This window comes from Nelumbo nucifera, chromosome 3 (genome assembly GCF_055504915.1).
Source record: "Nelumbo nucifera cultivar China Antique chromosome 3, China Antique-T2T, whole genome shotgun sequence".
Lineage (NCBI taxonomy): Eukaryota > Viridiplantae > Streptophyta > Magnoliopsida > Proteales > Nelumbonaceae > Nelumbo > Nelumbo nucifera.
The window spans coordinates 79,890,737-79,908,952 of record NC_142651.1 but is presented as its reverse complement, the minus strand read 5'-3'; the positions used below and the strand labels follow the sequence as shown (position 1 = coordinate 79,908,952).

The 18,216-nt window shown below is 43.2% G+C and overlaps 1 protein-coding gene across 1 annotated transcript; it reads left to right on the top strand.

Moving 5' to 3' along the window:
* The first annotated feature begins 9,514 nt into the window (after window positions 1-9,514).
* Window positions 9,515-12,802, top strand: LOC148801400 (uncharacterized). Its single transcript, XM_088900397.1, has 3 exons — window positions 9,515-10,178; window positions 11,718-12,247; window positions 12,371-12,802. Exons 1-3 carry the CDS (start codon window positions 9,515-9,517, stop codon window positions 12,800-12,802), a joined length of 1,626 nt encoding a protein of 541 aa, XP_088756523.1.
* Window positions 12,803-18,216: the final 5,414 nt, after the last annotated feature.

Genomic DNA, 18,216 nt, shown 5'->3' with positions numbered 1-18,216 from the left:
AACTATATATCAGATTTATAAAGATTTTATTTCAGATCAATCGCCCTTAATCTGGGAACCGATTTCCTAGAAAATCCATTATCTGCGGAAATCGGGTAGAATGCCTTCCGCCCATTTAAGCAGTTTCAGAGATAATCAATTTTTGGTTCAAGATTTGAACCTGGCTCTGATACCAATGAAGGGATGAGAGATCCATCATATGGATAGCTGAACCCTGCAGGTAGGTAGGGCAAAATTTCAAAAATTTCTCTCTCTCCCATGTGGGAATCACATTCCCTATTTTAGAAAACTGCATTTTCAATTATCAATCTTGAACCCTAAAGTAGACCAGATCTAAAACCAAAAGGTAGGAGAGAGATATACCTGATACGGAGTAACAGTAACTCCCAACGAAGGTGTTCACGCCCAAGGAAAATGCCAAAGACTGCTCCCACTGAAGATGACACAGCGTAAGGTGGAGCAGAATCAACTGGTGGTTCTTCAGCAAGAACTGAACTCTTCAACAAGAATTCGATGGAGGGTGAGTGAGCACGACTTCAGATCTGTTTTTCACCAAAAACTGATATCAAGAGCCTTTCTTGATCGCTCCTACAGGTGAAGATCGAACTAGCTATGGCGGCAGCAATAGAAGAGGTCAAGAGCAAAAGATGGCATCAATCTAACTAGAGCTGTCTTCTCTCTTGAATCTGTAATCTGATTGGATGTATTGGAGTTCGCCCTCCTCCTCTATTTATAGCCTTAAAGAGAGCTTCTACTAATCCTATTAGGAGTTTCCAAATCCAAATCTTGTATTTGGATCTGGACTCTCTTTAAGAGATATGGATAATCCCTTATCTTATCTGCAAATAAATATCAACCCTTCTAATCTTATTAGGAGTTTCCTAATCCAAATCTTTATTTGGATCTGGACTCTCTAACTGGATAGGGACAATCCCTTATCCTTATCTGGTGATCTAATTCCCAGAACCACCCCTCTTTAATTAATCTAATTAAGCCAATTCGAATTGGGCATTAGGCCCATTAAGTCCATCTGTTCACATATCCTCCAAAATGTTGCCCAGTTGGGTATCCTTGTATGGCGCGGGACCCAAACATTGATCTATACATCAGCCACATGGGTTCAGCCCAGTCTCTGTTACAAGGCCTGTCCGAATTCACTGTAGGAGACAGTGAACCCCTGAGTCCATCACCATGGGCTCTTAATGGTTCCAACATTTACACTAAATGGTCCTTGGGTCAACCACCTTATAAAAACCCAAGGACTGTGGGCAGATGCAAGATTAGCCCATCAGGTATTACCCTCAATGGTCTTACACTTAACCTCTCAGCCCATAATGATCAAACATTGCCCAACAAGAGTAAACCTCTCCCTCGGCTACAAGGAACAGTGCTGCACTCTCTACTCACATGGATCCTGGGAATTAAAACCTTTTGCAAACATTTTGAAACCTTAATATATATATATATATATATGTATGTATATCTATATATAAATATATTTTGCAAAACAAATTTCAACGGTTGAAATCAGCTATCGACAGCTTTGGTTTCCATTAGAGAGACTGCATCCTTGATCATTCACTTTGTCCGACAAAGGGGATGATCCTATCACTATGATCACCCACTCAGATGAATTCTCAAACTGTCCCAACATACCCAGGTTATGACCCCCTCTAAGGATCTCACTGATTGGCATATCAAAGATAGCCCAATCTGACACCTAGTGTAGTATCATAATCAAGTCTATGGGTCAGGTGTAACATTCCAGTTTTGCCCATCTATCTCCAAGGTCTAGGGCAATACTGGAATTCTGGTATGATTCAGGGTTTCAAGAAAACCCACACTACATGTACCTCAGGTCTCACCCTGGCAGCTGTGACAAGCCACGCCAACCAACTTGGTGGCACATCAGTGTCAGCCTTGACAGGATAAATCTCCCCAGATCTATCCAACGACTGTGAAGATTCTAAAATAACACGAGTCTCATAAGTGTCCAGTTTAAGGGTATTACATAGAAACACCCCACAATAACATGAGTCAAATATGTACTTTATTCATTTACAATAAATGTCATAATGTACATCATTCTAATTGGAGCAAAGGTTATACATTGTCTAACAAAGAGGGATTGATTAATCAGCCAAGTTTGGAAGTTAAGTCTAGCCAATTAAATTAAGAATTGCATGGGCCCAACCCCTTTTTGCCAAGTGGCAATTGGCTTTAAATAGGAGGGGACAAATCCAATTCGTTTCTTAATAAGCCCTTAAATCAGATCACAAATTGATCATTAAACTATCAACCTTGTGGGTCCCATAAATTAATTGCTTAATTCCCAATTGGATCTGAATTGGGTCAGCTCTTTCACTACAAAAGGGGATGGGGGGGGTTTCTTGTTCGGATGGTCTTTCTCCCATTAGGCTCCCCCCTTCAACCACCGATTTCATCTTGGACTGCTTCCATTGCTTTTGAAAAAGGAGAGGAAATGAGTTGCACCAAGATCAAGGAAGAAAGAAGAAAGAATCCAACTCTTCAACTGCCAAAGCATCGAAATTGCTACAACTTCGTACCACATCAATTGGGGAAATTTCGATCTTCAAATTCCCATGATCCAAAAGGCTTATGTCAATTCTACAAGTGAGGATATTGCTTTTAGCTGTTCATGTTCTAATCATTGATTGAGTGTGAGTATATTTTTGCTCACACAAGGTTGGGCATTACTTGCTTCTCATAATCACAAGTTCTAGTTGCAGTTTTGGATTTTGTCCAAGACAAGAGAATCAGAGGGTTTTCTTTGCCAAGAAAAAGAGAGTTTGTATCCCACTTAAATTTCTACAAAAAAAATTAAATTTTTTTGAATTTGTCCGCATTAATTTTTGTGCTCCAAATTTACGGAAAAAATTTGTGTTGACAAATTTTTGGCACACCCGGTGGGACCTCTCTTTCCTCTCATCTCTCAAATCAACACATCAAGATTATTTTTGACAAATGGTTTGAATGCATGGATCCATAAAAAATTGTTTCAAGTGTTGTCAAGAACAAGAAAAACACCACATATAGCTCAAGCTCATCCAAATCAAGTGCATTTGTAGCCCCCAACTATGAGAGGCCAACCATCCGCCTTATTACAAGGTCTGAGGATTCCCAACTGGTTGCACCTCTTAACTTCTATGGAACTCAAGGGGTTCCTTCAAAAGCCCGAAATGCCAAAAAGGGACCTTCAAGGTTGCCAATGATAAGGGGCATTAATATGAAGGGGGTAGCCCCGATGAAAGAGTTCATCACGACAAATCTGCTTGAGTATCCAAGTGGAGGAATGCCCTTGTTGGACACGGAATCGAGTACCAGGTCTAGGTCTAGCTCCCGTCCCAACTCTCCTAAGACTGGAGTGTCTGATTACATGTAGACTCACTCCTACACCTCAGTAGCACCCGTCATGATGGCGGGAGCTACTACGGTGGAAGAACAACATGCTGAGATGGCTGCGGCCATCGCTAAGTTAACAAAGACAGTGGAAGAGAAGGATCTTCAAATCGCTTCTTTCATGAATCGGATGAAATAAATGCAAACAACAACATCTAGCAATGGGCCTTCACACCCACTAGGATTCACCCCGCAAGTAGACCCTCCCCGAGAAGAGTTGCCAAAACGTACTAACATACAAGATGCCCAACATGCCTCGGTCACCTCCCTCTTAGTACAGAAACTCCAAAACACAATTTCCACAATCATCCTCAGTGTATACTAAGCCATACGTTGAGCACATTGATCATATGCCTATGCCATTAGAGTACCAACCCCTAAAGTTTCAACAATTCGATTGGAAAGGTAACCCTAGGCAATACATTGCACACTTTGTGGAGACATGCAATAATGCCGGAACCTATGACAACTTGATGGTAAAATAGTTTGTGCGATCCCTACGAGGAAATGTATTCGATTGGTAGACCGACCTCCCTTCCGGATCAATTGATGGTTGGGACCAATTAGAAAGAGAGTTCTCGGATCACTTCTACAGTACTCGGCGTATTGTAAGCATGCATGAACTTACCACCACAAAATAAAAGAAAGATGAACCAGTCGTTGACTACATTGATAGGTGGAGAAATCTCTATCTTAACTATCAAGACAAGCTCACTAAGGCATCAGCCATAGATACCTTTATTCAGGGTATGCATTGGGGGTTACATTACATCCTGAAGGGAATAAAAACCTAGACGTTCGAAGAATTGGCTACCTGTTCCCATGACATGGAGCTTAGCTTAGCCAGGTTTGGAGAACAACGATCACAAGACTTTCGAAAGGAAAAAGAGAAGAAAGATGGGAAAAGGGAAGTAAAGGCATCTAAACCAAAGGTTGTTCTAACAACTTCAACGGCCCCTCTTAGGGTTTCCAGGAGCAAAAGGGGAAAGGAAGAGACAAAGTCAACCGCTTGCTAAGAAATGGAAAAACCAAAGCTCACTCTTAAGGAGTTAGAAGCAAAGGTGTACCCGTTCCTGGAATCTGATGTGCTAGGGATGCTAGATGCTCTTCTAGCCCAGAAATTAATAGAGCTACCTAACTGCAAGTGCCCAGAAGAAGAGGGGCAGACTGACCACCCCAAGTATTGTTGCTACCATCGGATAATCAATCACCTGGTTGAAAAGTGTATTGTTCTCAAAGACAAAATAATGCGGTTGGGTAAATTAAGGATGATTGAGTTGGATATAAATGAGGATACAGTAGCTACCAACATGACGACTGTCACGTTTGGGTCCCCTGATACCATGTACCCCCTAGAAACTCACCTGTCATCAGTCGTACTACCATAAGAGGTTGTGTTTGATACTTTTGACTCCATTGTATGTGATCCTACATGAGGGGCATTACTAAGCCAAATACAAGTGCAAGATCTTAGTTTGGAAGAAATTCTTTCACTCCGTTCCATCATATCACTTTTAGATGATGAAAGTTGGATTGTCGTTACTTGATGGAAGCATCGTGTTACATGTCTACCCAACCTACCCTATGAGCAACCTAAGCAAGTTAGAAGGGTTCAACCACATATACCACCTGATGAATTGATTTTTTATTGATGTATCGATTTTTTGGCTAAGTACCTCGTCATTTGGTCTGCTTCCATGTGACCGATGACTCCGGCCGTAGTAGAGAACTTTGGCTGGCGAGCGGAATCAAGCTGGGCAGGCTAGGTGGCGAGCTGACCATAGTACAGGGCTACCTATGAGGTGTCGAGTTGTATGTGAAGCGCCGGGCTGACCTGGTGCCGAGTTGCCTGTGAGGTGTCGAGCTGCCTGTGAGGTGCCGGGCTGACCAAGTGCCGAGCTGCCTGTGAGGTGCCGGGCTAACTAGGTGCCGAGCTGCCTGTGAGGTGCCGGGCTAACCAGGTGTCGAGCCGCCTGTGAGGTGCTGGGCTGACTAGGTGCCGAGCTGCCTAGTGGCGAGCTGACTATGAGCTTCGTTGCTCTTTAGAGACCTGCAAGGAACAAATGTCAGAGGACCCGGGGTGGCTAACCTGACGAGGTCGCTCCGATGCTTAAGTTAGTACTCTCATAGTAGACCGTGAGCTAAAAATCACACAGTATGAGAGCTAGGAATTGCTTATTTGCTTACTTGCTTGCTTGGTTTTCCCCCTGTCATTGGGGCTGGTGCCTTTATATAGGCCTTGCTTAAGTACCGCTCCTGAGATCTCCGGAAGGTCATGTCTAACTGGTCTGAGATCTTCGGAGGTAACTGCCATGCACGTTGACCATCTTCCGGAATGAGGGCTAACCTCCAAGGATCATGGGGTATGCATGCCGAATTTGTCGGTGAGCACGTCTCGCAGGTCGCCAGGTCGGTGCATGTGCTAGGCTGCCAGGCTGGACACCATCAACTTGGCAAGTTGTTGCCTGAGTGGTTCTCGGTGTCACTTAGTTGTTCTGAGGTGCCATGTGTCACAATGTCATTGGAGGGAAAAATCCACCCTCATCATTTGCCTCCCACTCCCGAGCTAAAAGTAACTCGGTGAAGGGAGTAGATTTTTCCTTTTGGCCTGAAATGAATAATTCGATGAGCTCGTAAGCGTCGATTCAATTCCTTAGGCTTTGGGAGTGACTCGCAGTCCGCTCCTTGATTTTTCCCATGCCAAAGAGGCGACTGGGTCTTATTTGGTGGGGAGGTCTTCGCTAGTTCGGTATTTTGGCCCTTAGGTTCTGGGAGCGACTCGTAGTCCACTCTCCTTGATCTTGCCCATGCCGAAGAGGCGACTGGGTCTTATGTGGTACCGAGGTCTTCGCCAGTTTGGTACTTTAGTGCTATGCTGCACTACATCAGCCTCATGACGCCGGTCACCCACTCCTACAAGAAGCTACTAGGAACTCGACCTACGGGGGCAGCACTACTGACTTTAGGTCGCCAGCCCGCACGAGAGCCTTAGAAGGCTCAACCAGCAAGGGCGTCCATGCAATCTGTTGGCTGCCAACTCCTGCGGAAGCCACAAAGGTCTCATCTTGTAGAGGGGACCTCGCGAAGAGGACTGATGAGGCTTTATCCGAGTTGAAATAAAATTGGTAGAGCTGCTTAATTTGTTAGCTATCAACTTCCTACATAGTCTTTGATATCATAAAAAATGGAAACTATAAAGTGAGAGCTTTAGTTTCTAAAAAGTGAGGACTTAGCTTTTTGGAAGAAGAGGATTTAGCTTTTTAGAGGATGAGAACTTAGCTTTTGGTAGTGTTTCCCACAGACGACGCCAATTGATGAATCGATTTTTTATTGATGTATCGATTTTTTGGCTAAGTACCTCATCATATGGTCTGCTTCCAAGTGGTCGATGACTCAGGCCGAAGTAGAGAACTTTGGCTGCTGAGTGGAATCGAGTTGGGCAGGCTTGGTGGTGAGCTGCCCTTGGCTGTGAGGCGTCGGGCTGACCAGATGCCGAGCTGCCCAAGTGCCGAGCTGCCTCTGAGGTGCCGAGCTGCCTGTGAGGTGCCGGGCTTACCAGGTGTTGAGCTGCCTGTGAGGTGCTGGGATGACCAGGTGTCGAGCTACCTGGTGACGAGCTGACAATGAGCTTCGTTGCTCTTTAGAGACCTGCAAGGAACCAAATGTCAGAGGACTTGGGGTGGCTAACCCGGCGAGGTCACTCCGATGCTTAAGTTAGTACACTCATAGTAGACTGCGAGCTAAAAATAACACAGTATAAGAGCTAGAATTTTCTTACTTGCTTACTTGCTTGCTTGCTTTTTCCCCTTGTCATTGGGGTTGGTGCCTTTATATAGGCCTCGCCTAAGTACCACCCCCGAGATCTCCGGAAGGTCTTGTCTAACTGGTTTGAGATCCTCGGAGGTAACTACCATGCATGTTGACCATCTTTCGGAATGAGGGCCAACCTCAAAGGATCATGGGGTATGCATGCCAAATTTGTTGGCGAGCACATCTCGTAGGTTGCTAGGTCGGCGCATGTGCCAGGCTGCCAGGCTGGACACTATCAACTTGGAAAGTTGTTACCTGAGTGGTTCAGGGTCTCACCTAGTTGTTCTGAGGTGCCATGTGTCACAATGTCATTGGAGGACAAAATCTGCCCTCATCACCACCCAATATCAAGAAAGTGAGGGGAAAAAGTATTTTTGCTCAATCAACATGTGAGCAACAGACCCCTTGCTTACCAATCACTCTACGAGAGTATATTCTAGTAAGGTTCTTTTCCACAGAGTGTGCGGAGGTGCATATGGTAACATGTTATGCCATGCATGTGGAAGATGCACTCCAAAAGAGGATGAGTCACCAAAACTGGGATCAAGTAAAGATGGAAAAGTTATGGATATTGATGAAGTCCTTGACCAACTTAATGAAATTCCAATGCAATTTAATTTGTACACAGCACTACAATTGCTAGAAGGGGTTCGACGTGCTCTTAGTTGTGTTCTTACAATTCCTAATGAATACAAGGAGAAGATCGGCAGTCAAAGGGAACTTGCCTTGTGCATGGCCACCATCACCTTCTAGAATGAAGATTTACAACTGGGCTCCCATCCTCATAATAGACCCTTGTAGGTCATAGGGTATGTTCAAGATCAAAAGATACGTTGGATACTCCTTGACTGTGGATCAGCTATTAATATTATGCCAATCCAAACAATGAAAGAGATAGGCATCTCTCGGGATGAGCTAACCAAGAGTAGGCTGATGATTCAAGGTTTTAATCGAGGAGGACAACGGTCTATTGGCATGATCTGCCTTAAACTCACCATTGAAGACTTGACATCTTCAGCGCTTTTTCATATCATTGATGCTAGAACCTCAAACCACTTACTCCTCGAACGCCCTTGGCTGCATGAGACTGGGATGATTCCTTCTACATTACATCAATGCTTTAATGACTACCAAGATGGCATCCAAAAGTGTGTCATTGGAGAATATAAGCTATTCACAAGTGTCGAATCATATTTTGTAGATGCCAAGTTCTATTCAGAGGCCAAGGTAAATTCAAAAGCATTACCGGTCTCTGTTCCCTTGTCTAGTAAAGTCACAAGTCCTGAAGGCATTGACTCACAACAGCCATGCCTGAAGGCCTTTCCTATACTAGTGGTTGAGAAAAAAAGGAGAAAAATCCAGTGGTACCCTAGAAGAGGTTACTTCGATACTTCATTTCGTACCAAAATCTCGTAGAAAAGAGGGACAACCTCCATTTGTAGTTTACTCATAAGAGTACTAGTTTTGTAATCTTGGAGAAAGATTTAGAGGTCTTAAAAGATGCCTTGGTCCTCCTAGTGCCAGCATTAGAGAACCCTAGAACCATCAGTTCACCTCCTAGGAGGTTTGCAATGGAGATAGCATCATCATGAGGCGAAAGCAAATCGACCCATGCCAAGAAGCATCCAGAAGAATGGTTCGATCCTAAAGTATGTAAACTTTTTGAGAATGTTGGATATGGAAAAGGGGAACCAAAGAAAATGGGTGAAGTTATCGATGAGCGTGGGACACCATTGACAAAGACCCAATGTAAATTGCTTGAAATTGGACACACCATACCCCAAACGAGAACTGGGTTAGGATTCATGCAAAAAAAGCTTTTGCAAAAGAAAGCCAACACTCATCACATTACTGCTGAAGTCCTAGAGGAAAAACCTAAAAATCCTATCAACAAGCGAGTATTAGCATTTGATAGATTTGGAACACTGAACCCCCGTACATTGGTCTTCAAACGATTAGGGGCATCAAGAAAAGATCCAAGAAAGGTGAATGATCTGGAGGTAGCAAAAGAGAGAGATGAACCTCGTAGTTTTATCCCTTCGTGCATGAAGCACAAGGCATCATTGAAAACAACCCTTGGTGATACCCTAACAATTAAGTGACGAACAATGGTACTCACAAATCAAGCCTCAACTTCTTGTTCAAAAGAAGACCAATCCAAAGAGGAAGAAAATGATTGTTGCAACCATGTGATGGTTAGACAACTCACAGATGATGACTCCTCGTCCTCTAATTCTTAAATCGAACAAGCACCACCCACCTACGAGGAAGGGGGCAGACAACTATGGATGAGTTGAAAGAGTTAAATCTTGGACAAGAAGAGAGCACCCAGCCTGTTTACGTTAGCGCACTCTTAACTCCCAAAGAGAAGCCTCAATACTTCGAGCTACTTAAAGAGTTCAAAGATGTGTTCGCCTGTACTTATGAAGAGATGTCGGGGCTACACCCTAAGGTAGCAGTCCATCACTTCTTGGTCACTTGCGGCACTCGTCTAGTAAAACAAGCACAACATTGGTTCCGTCCCAAACTTGTACCACTTATTGAAGTCAAGGTTAATAAACTCATTGATGTTGGATTTATTCGGGAAGTAAATTATCCTATGTGGATATCCAATATTGTTTCAGTAAGGAAGAAAAATGGGCAAATAAGGGTTTGTGTCAATTTTCGAGACCTTAAAAATGCTTATCCAAGGGACGATTTTCCTTTACCTATTACTGAGTTGATGGTTGATGCCACCACTGGGTATGAAGCATTGTCCTTTATGGATGGCTCATCAGGGTACAACCAAATTCGGATGGCTCTTGAAGATGAAGAACTCACCACATTCCATACCCCTAAGGGGATTTATTATTACGAGGTCATGCCCTTCGGGCTAAAAAATGCTGACACAACTTACCAATGTGCCATGCAAAATATTTCTGATGACCTATTGCACAACATTGTGGAGTGTTATGTTAACAATTTGGTCATGAAGTCAAGGAAGAGAGCTAACCACTTAAGTGACTTACGCAAAATCTTTAGTAGGTTAAGGCGGTATCAACTAAAGATGAATCCCCTAAATGCACTTTTGGAGTGACATCTAGGAAGTTTCTTGGATTCATCGTACGACATCGTGGCATTGAAATTGATCAATCTAATATTGATGCCATTCAAAATATGCCTGAACCTAGGAACCTACGAGAACTTAAAAGTCTTCAAGGCCGCCTCGCCTACATCCAGAGATTTCTTTCTAACTTGGTAGGAAGATGTATTCCATTCAATAGATTAATGAAGAAGGGAGTGCCCTTTGTCTAGGATGAGGCATGTGAGAATGCTCTCAAAAGCATAAAAAATTATCTCCTTAAGCCTTTAGTGTTGGCAGCCCCGATCCCAGGGCGACCTCTAATTCTACATCGCCACCCAAGAGCAATCATTAAGTGCTTTACTTGCTCAAGTAAATGAACAAGGCAAGAAAAATGCTTTGTATTATTTAAGTTGGACATTAGTCAGGGCAGAACTAAATTATTCCCCAATTGAAAAGACATGTCTCGCTCTGATTTTTGCAACAAAAACGTTGCACCATTACATGCTAGCGCATACAATCCACCTGATCTTGCGAGCTGACCCGCTTAAATACATCATGTCTAAGCCAGTACTTTCTGGAAGGCTGGCCAAGTGGACTCTGTTATTGTCCAAGTTTGAAATTGAATACATTCCACGAAAATCAATTAAGGGTCAAGTGTTGAATGATTTTCTAGCTGATCACCCCATCCCAGCATGTTGGGAATTACCTTAAGAACTCCCAGATGAAGAAGTCTTCTCCATTGAGCTTCCATTACCTTGGGAGCTATTCTTTGATGGTGCTACTCGAAAGGATGGTGCTGGAGCAGGCGTGGTGTTTGTCTCCCCATAATGGGAGGTATTGCCTTTCTCTTTCACCTTGATGTGTTTATGTTCAAACAATGCAATATAATACCAAGCCCTAATTATTGGGTTAAAGATGGCTCTAGATATGGAAATCTGACACATGGTTGTTTACGAAGATTCAAAACTGGTCATAAATCAACTCTTAGGGGAATACAATGTGCGTAAGTTGGACCTAGTCCCATACTTTCGCTATGAGACTGAGCTCAAGAAACAATTCGATTACATAAACATTGAGCACATACCTAGAAGTGAGAACAAACAAGCGGACGCTTAAGTTAACCTTGCTACAACGCTCTTATTATCCGAAAGAGACTCGGTATTTGTGCCCATTTGCAACAGTTGGGTCATACCTCCGGTTACCACCGATGAAGAAGAAAATGAGAGTAATGCCATCTTAGTGTCTCCTAGTGAAGGAAAGGATTGGAGACAGCCTATGATTGATTAACTACAAGATGGAAAGCTTCCTGAAAATCCAAAACTTTGAACAAAGGTACGAAGACGAGCCCCTCAATTCATCTACCTAAATGGTAAGTTGTATCGAAGATCTTTTATTGATCTACTTTTAAGATGTTTGGGTGAAGATGAGACACCAATTGCACTAGAAGCTGCCCATGCAGGAATCTGTGGAGCTCACCAATCTGGACCAAAACTCTATGATCAGATCAAGAGACTGGGGAATTATTGGCTGACCATGGTAAAAGACTCAATAGAATATGCAAAACATTGCCAGGCATGCCAGTTTCACGGTGACTTCATTCGTCAACCACCTGAGCCTTTGCACCCCACGATTGCTTCTTGGCCCTTTGACACTAAGGGGTTAGACATCGATGGTTCGATTCCAAAGTCATCTAAGGGGCATCTTTACATTCTTGCTGGGACTGATTACTTTTCAAAGTGGGCAGAAGCCATGGCACTCAAAGAAGTCAAAAAGGAAACAATTGTGGAATTCATTAGCAACTACATTGTCTATCGCTATGGTGTTCCGCGCTACATTGTGACTAACAATGGAAAGCCATTTTTCAACCATTTATTGGACCAATTTTGTGAGAAATTTGGTATTAAACAAAGGTGCTCTAGTATGTACAATGCAGTTGCAACTGGCTTGGCTAAGGTATTTAATAAAACCCTATACAAATTATTGGAGAAAGTGGTTTCTAAAAGTAAAAGAGATTGGCATGAGTGTATGGGTAAAGCACTTTGGGCCTATCACACTTCTTACCATACAGCTACATAGGCAACCCCTTACTCACTAGTTTATGGGGTCGAAGCAATGCTCCCACTTGAGGTACAAATTCCCTCATTACGCATAGCAATCCAAGAAGGGCTTGTAGACAATGAGAATGCATGGCTTAGGCTTGCAGAACTTGACGCCTTGGATGAAAAGAGGTTAGAGGCACAACAATGCTTCGAATGCTACCAAGCCCGAATGGCTCAAGCTTTCAATAGAAGAGTCTGGCCTCGCTCATTCCAAAAGGGAGACTTAGTACTTGCATACTGTAGGCCAATCATCTTGTCACATCGTTCTGGAAAAAAATTCGACCCCAAGTGGGAGGGTCTACATGCAGTCCAAGAAGTCTACAGCAGTGATGCTTACTTACTCATTACTCCCGACGGGCTATGGCTAGGACCTATCAATGGAAAATACCTGAAAAGGTATTATTCATGAAGATTTGTGGCACCAAGTGCTCTCAGATACGAGCTTAAACTATCCACCAAGTGCTCCCAGATACAAGCCTAAAATGTCTATAAGACTCTAGGGCATGAGTATAAATTGATGTACACCCTATGTACCTAAAATATCTATGAAGGGATAGGAGATCCATCATATGGATGGCTGAACCCTACTGGAAGGTTGGGCGAATTTTCAAAAATTTCTTTACCCCCATCTTGGAATCCTATTCTCAATTTAGAAAACTGTATTTTCAAGGTTCGTTCTTGTAACCAAACTAGACCAAATCTGAAATCAAGATTAGGGAGGGATATACCTGATACAGAATCCATGCAAAAAGCTTCTCTCAATGTAGGTGTTCACGCCCAAAGAGTGTACCAAATCCTTCCTCCACTAAATATGACAAAGCATAGGATAAGACAGGATCAGCAGATAGTTCTTCACCAAGAACTTGTGATTCTTCAGCAAGAATCGAATGGGGTAGTGATCACAGCTTCAAAATTATTTCTTGTAGCAAGAAACAATATCAAGATGAAATCTTGATCAGATCCAATAACTGGAGATCAAACAGGGTAGGGCGGCAAGAGCAGGAAGAAAAAGAACTAAAGGCAAGATCAATCTAACTGAGTTGTCCTCTATAATGTTTGTGTCTTTTTCAGGTCCGCCCTACTCTCTATTTATAGCCTTAACGAGACAACCTCCTAATCTGATTAGGAGTCTCCTTATCCAAATCTTTATTTGTATCTGGTCTCTCTAAGTGATAAGGATAATCCCTTATTTTATCTGCAGTTCAAGATCAGCTTATTCCTAATCAAATTAGGAGTTCCCTGATCCAAATCTTTATTTGGATCTAGACTCTTTAAGTGGATAACAGTTACCCTCTTATCCTTATCTACTGATCCAAACCTAGATCCGCCCCTATTTAATTAATCCAATTAACCTAGATCGAAATGGGCTTTAGGGCCATTAGGCTTTCAGGCTCACTTCCTTTTAATGATGGCTAGCTTGACTCTCTTTGTATGGCAAGGGACCCTAACATTGATTTACACATCAGCAACATGGGTTCAGTCTAGCTTCTGTAACAAAGCCTGCCCGAATTCACTATCGAATACAGTGAACCCCTGATTCCATCACTATGGGCTCTTAATGGGCCCAACATTTAAACTAAATGGTCCTGGGGTCCAGCCATCTTATGAAGGCCCAAGGACTATGGGCAGATGCAAGATTAGCCCATCAGGTATAACCCTCAATGGTCTTACACTTAACCTCTCAGCCCTTAATGATCAAACACTACTCGACAAGAGAGGACCTCTCCCTCGGCTGCAAGGTATAGTGTTGCACTCTCTACTCACATGGATCCCGAGAATTAAAACCTTTTGAAAACATTTTGAAACCATAATATATTAAAGTATATCTCTATATAACTATATTTTGCAAAACCAAATTTCAAACACATTTGAAATCCACTACTGGTAGTTTAGGTTTCCATCAGAAAGAGTGCATTTTTCCAATCATTCACTTTGTCTGACAAAGGGGCTGATCCAGTTGAAGGGATGACAGATCCATCCCATGGACGCCCAAAGATTGCGGAATAAGGGGCGAATTTCAAAAAATGTTTCTCTCCCTTCAACTGGGAATCACATTCCCTATTTAGAAAATCATATTTTCAAGGATCATTCTTGAACCTTAAACTGAACTAGATCTAAACCAAAAGGAGTATGAGAGAATTATACCTGATACGGAGAAGTAGTATCTCCCAATGGAGGTGTTCACGCCCAAGGAAGGATCCAAAGATTACTCCCACTGAAGATGGCGCAGTGCAGGATGGAGTAGAATCAGCAGTGTTCTTCTCCAAGAACTCTGTCCTTCGCAAGAATTAGTAGGATGGCACGTGAGCACATCTTCCTATCAATTCTTTCTCAAAGAACTGATCTCAAGATCGAATCTTGACTTCTCCCACAACTGGAGATTGAACTGGCAAACAGGGTGGCAAGAACAGGGAGGCGGCAAGAGAGTATTCGCAGGGTGCAGACTCTCTTCTTGATTTCAGCACTAAAGAAAATCTGATGTGTGTCACCTAAAAGCTGCCGCCCCCTTCTTGTTTTGTTAACCTTAAAGATCAGCTACTAATCCCATTAGGAGCTGCTTATCCAAATCATATTTGGATCAGCCTTCTCTTCAGGTGATAAGGATAAACCCTTATCTTATCTGCAGATTATATTAGCTTTCTCCTAATCTCATTAGGAGGTTTCTAGATCTGAATCACATTCAGATCTGGACTCTCTGAGTGGATAGGGTCAAGACCCTATCCTATCTGCTAATCCATCTCAGAATTCGTCCCATTATTTACTAAGTAAATAGCCCAGGTCGAAATGGGCTTTAGGCCCATTAGGTTTATGTACTCACTTAACCTTCCTAACTGCTGCCCAGTTGGGCTTCCTTGTATGGCATGGGACCCAAGCATTGATCTACACATCAGCCACATGGGTTCGGCCCAGCTTTTGTTACAAGGCCTGGCCGAATACACTGTTAAGGACAGTGCACCCCCTGAAACCCATCAAATGGGCTCTATGGGCCCAACACTTACCTTAAGTGGTCCCTGGGCCAAGCCACCTTGTAACACCCAGGGACTATGGGCAGATGCAAGATTAGCCCATCAGGTATTATCCTCAATGGTCTTACACTTAACCTCTCAGCCCATAATGATCATACACTGCCCGACAAAGGAGGACCTCTCCCTCGGCTGCAAGGAACAGTGTTGCACTCTCTACTTATATGGATCCCGGGAATTAAAACCTTTTTGCAAACATTTTAGAAATCATAATATATACTTTTATATCTCATATAAAATATACTTTGCAAAACAAATCTCAACGGTTGAAATCGGCTGCCGGCAGTCTTGGTTTCCATCAGTGAGAGTGCAGCCCCGATCATTACCTCTGTCCGACAAAGGGGCTGATCCTGTCACTATGATCACCCACTCAGATGAATTCTCGGACTGTCCCAACATACCCAGGTTTTGATCCCCGCTAAGGATCTCACTGATTGGTACATCAAAGATAGCCCGATCCGACACCTAGTACAGTATCATAATCGAGTCTAGGGGTCGGGTGTAACTTTCCAGTTTTGCCCATCAATCTACAAGGTCTAGGGCAATACTGGAAATCTGGTCCAGTTCATGGATTCAATTAATCCTACACTGTATGTGCCTAGGGTCTCACCTTGGTAGCTGAGACACACCACCCCAACCGACTTGGTGGCACTACAGTGTCAGCCTTGTCAGGATAGGTCTCCCCAGACCGATCCACTAGCTGTGAACATTCTAAACTAACACGAGTCTCATTAAGTGTCCAATTTAAGGGTATTACATAGAAACATACCAAGGGAACGTGAATCAAATATGCACTTTTATTCATTTACAATAAACTCATAAAGTACATAATTCTGATTGAAGCTAAGGGCATACAAAACTGTCTAACAGCTCCCACTTGCACTTAGGTCCAATCAGGTACTAGCCGAAGTCCCATGCTTTCCACGTGTTTCTCAAACACTTTCTGTGATAGTGGCTTCGTCAATGGGTCTGCTACATTTTCCGCTGATGCTACCTTCTAAATCAGGATGTCCCCTCTACCAACAATCTTCCGCAGTACGTGGTACTTCCTCTTGATGTGCTTTGACTTCATGTGGGCCCGTGGCTCCTTAGCCTGAGCAATGGCTCCATTTTTGTCACACAACAATGGGATGGGTGATGTGCTAGACAGAACTACTCCCAACTCGTGAATGAAATTCTTCATCCACACGGCTTCTTTTGCAGCCTCACTTGCGGCAATGTACTCGGCCTCGGTCGTGGAGTCTGCAGTGGACCCCTGTTTGCTACTTTTCCAGAAAACAACAGACGATCCTATCGTGAAAACATATCCAGATGTAGACTTTCTATCATCTGGATCCGACTGGAAATCGACATCTGTATACCCTTGGATCTGTAGTGAGCTACCATCGAATACTAGACAAAACTCTTTTGTCCTTCGAAGGTACTTAAGTATGTTTTTCACAGCAGTCCAATGCTACTGCCCTGTGTTGGCCTAAAATATGCTTACTACACTCACTACCTGAGCAATGTCAGGACGAGTGCACAGCATGGCATACATGATGCTCCCTACGGCAAAGGCATAGGGAACGTCTTTCATGCCATCAATCTCCTTAAAAGTCTTGGGAGACATTTTCTTGGAGAGAGTGACTCTCTGAAAGGAACGTTTCCTTTCTTGGAGTTTTCCATGTTGTATCTTTTGACTATTTTGTCAATATAAGCAGATTGGGATAATCCTATTATCCGCTTTGATCTATCTCTATAGAGTCGAAGACCCAGTATATAGGAGGCTTCTCCAAGATCATTCATGGAGAATTGTTGTGATAGCCATACTTTCACTGTATTTAACATTCCTACATCATTCCCAATGAGTAGAATGTCATCTGCATACAGAACCAAGAAGGTAACCTTATCTCCACTATATTTTCTGTAGACATAGGGTTTATCCGGATTCTGCTTGAAGTCAAACGATTTGATAGCAGAGTCAAAATGGATGTTCCAACTTCTAGAAGCTTGCTTAAGTCCACAAATGGATTTGTTAAGTTTACATACCATGTTTTCCTGACCTGCAGCAATGAAGCCTTGCGGCTACTGCATATAGATATCTTCAATAAGATCTCCATTCAAGAATGCAGTTTTGACATCCATTTGCCAAATCTCATAATCATGGTATGCTGCTATAGCTAGCAGGGTCCTAATGGATTTAAGCATGGCCACAGGCGAAAAGGTTTCCTCATAATCGATGCCCTCTTTCTGAGTGTACCCTTTCGCCACCAGACGAGCTTTGAAGGTCTCAACCTTACCATCAGGGCCCTTCTTCCTCTTGTAAATCCATTTGCAACCGATTGCTTTTACCCCGGAGGGCGGATCTACTAGAGTCCAGACTCCATTGGTCTCCATTAAGTCCATCTCTGCTCTCATGGCCTCCACCCACTTCTGGGAATCTATGTCCAACATAGCTTTTGCGTAAGTCACGGGATCCTCTTCACTAGTCAAGGTTTCCACCAGGTAACTATCCTGGTCATAACCATAACGGACTGGTGGCCTGGATACCCGAGTGGATCTTCTAGGTTGGTCACTACCTGGAACTTGTGGGACATCTCCCACTGCTCTTGAGCTCTCCTCATCAAGAACAACTTCCTAACGATGGGTGTCCAAGATATAGTCGGTTTCCAAGAATTGCGCATTTCGACTGTAGAACACTTTCTGCTCACTTGGGTCATAGATTAAGTAACCTACGGAGCCTTTTGGGTAGCCTACAAATAGGCAACGGCTGGTCTTGGATTTCAACTTGTCTGCACTCGTTCTTTTAACGTGTGCTGGA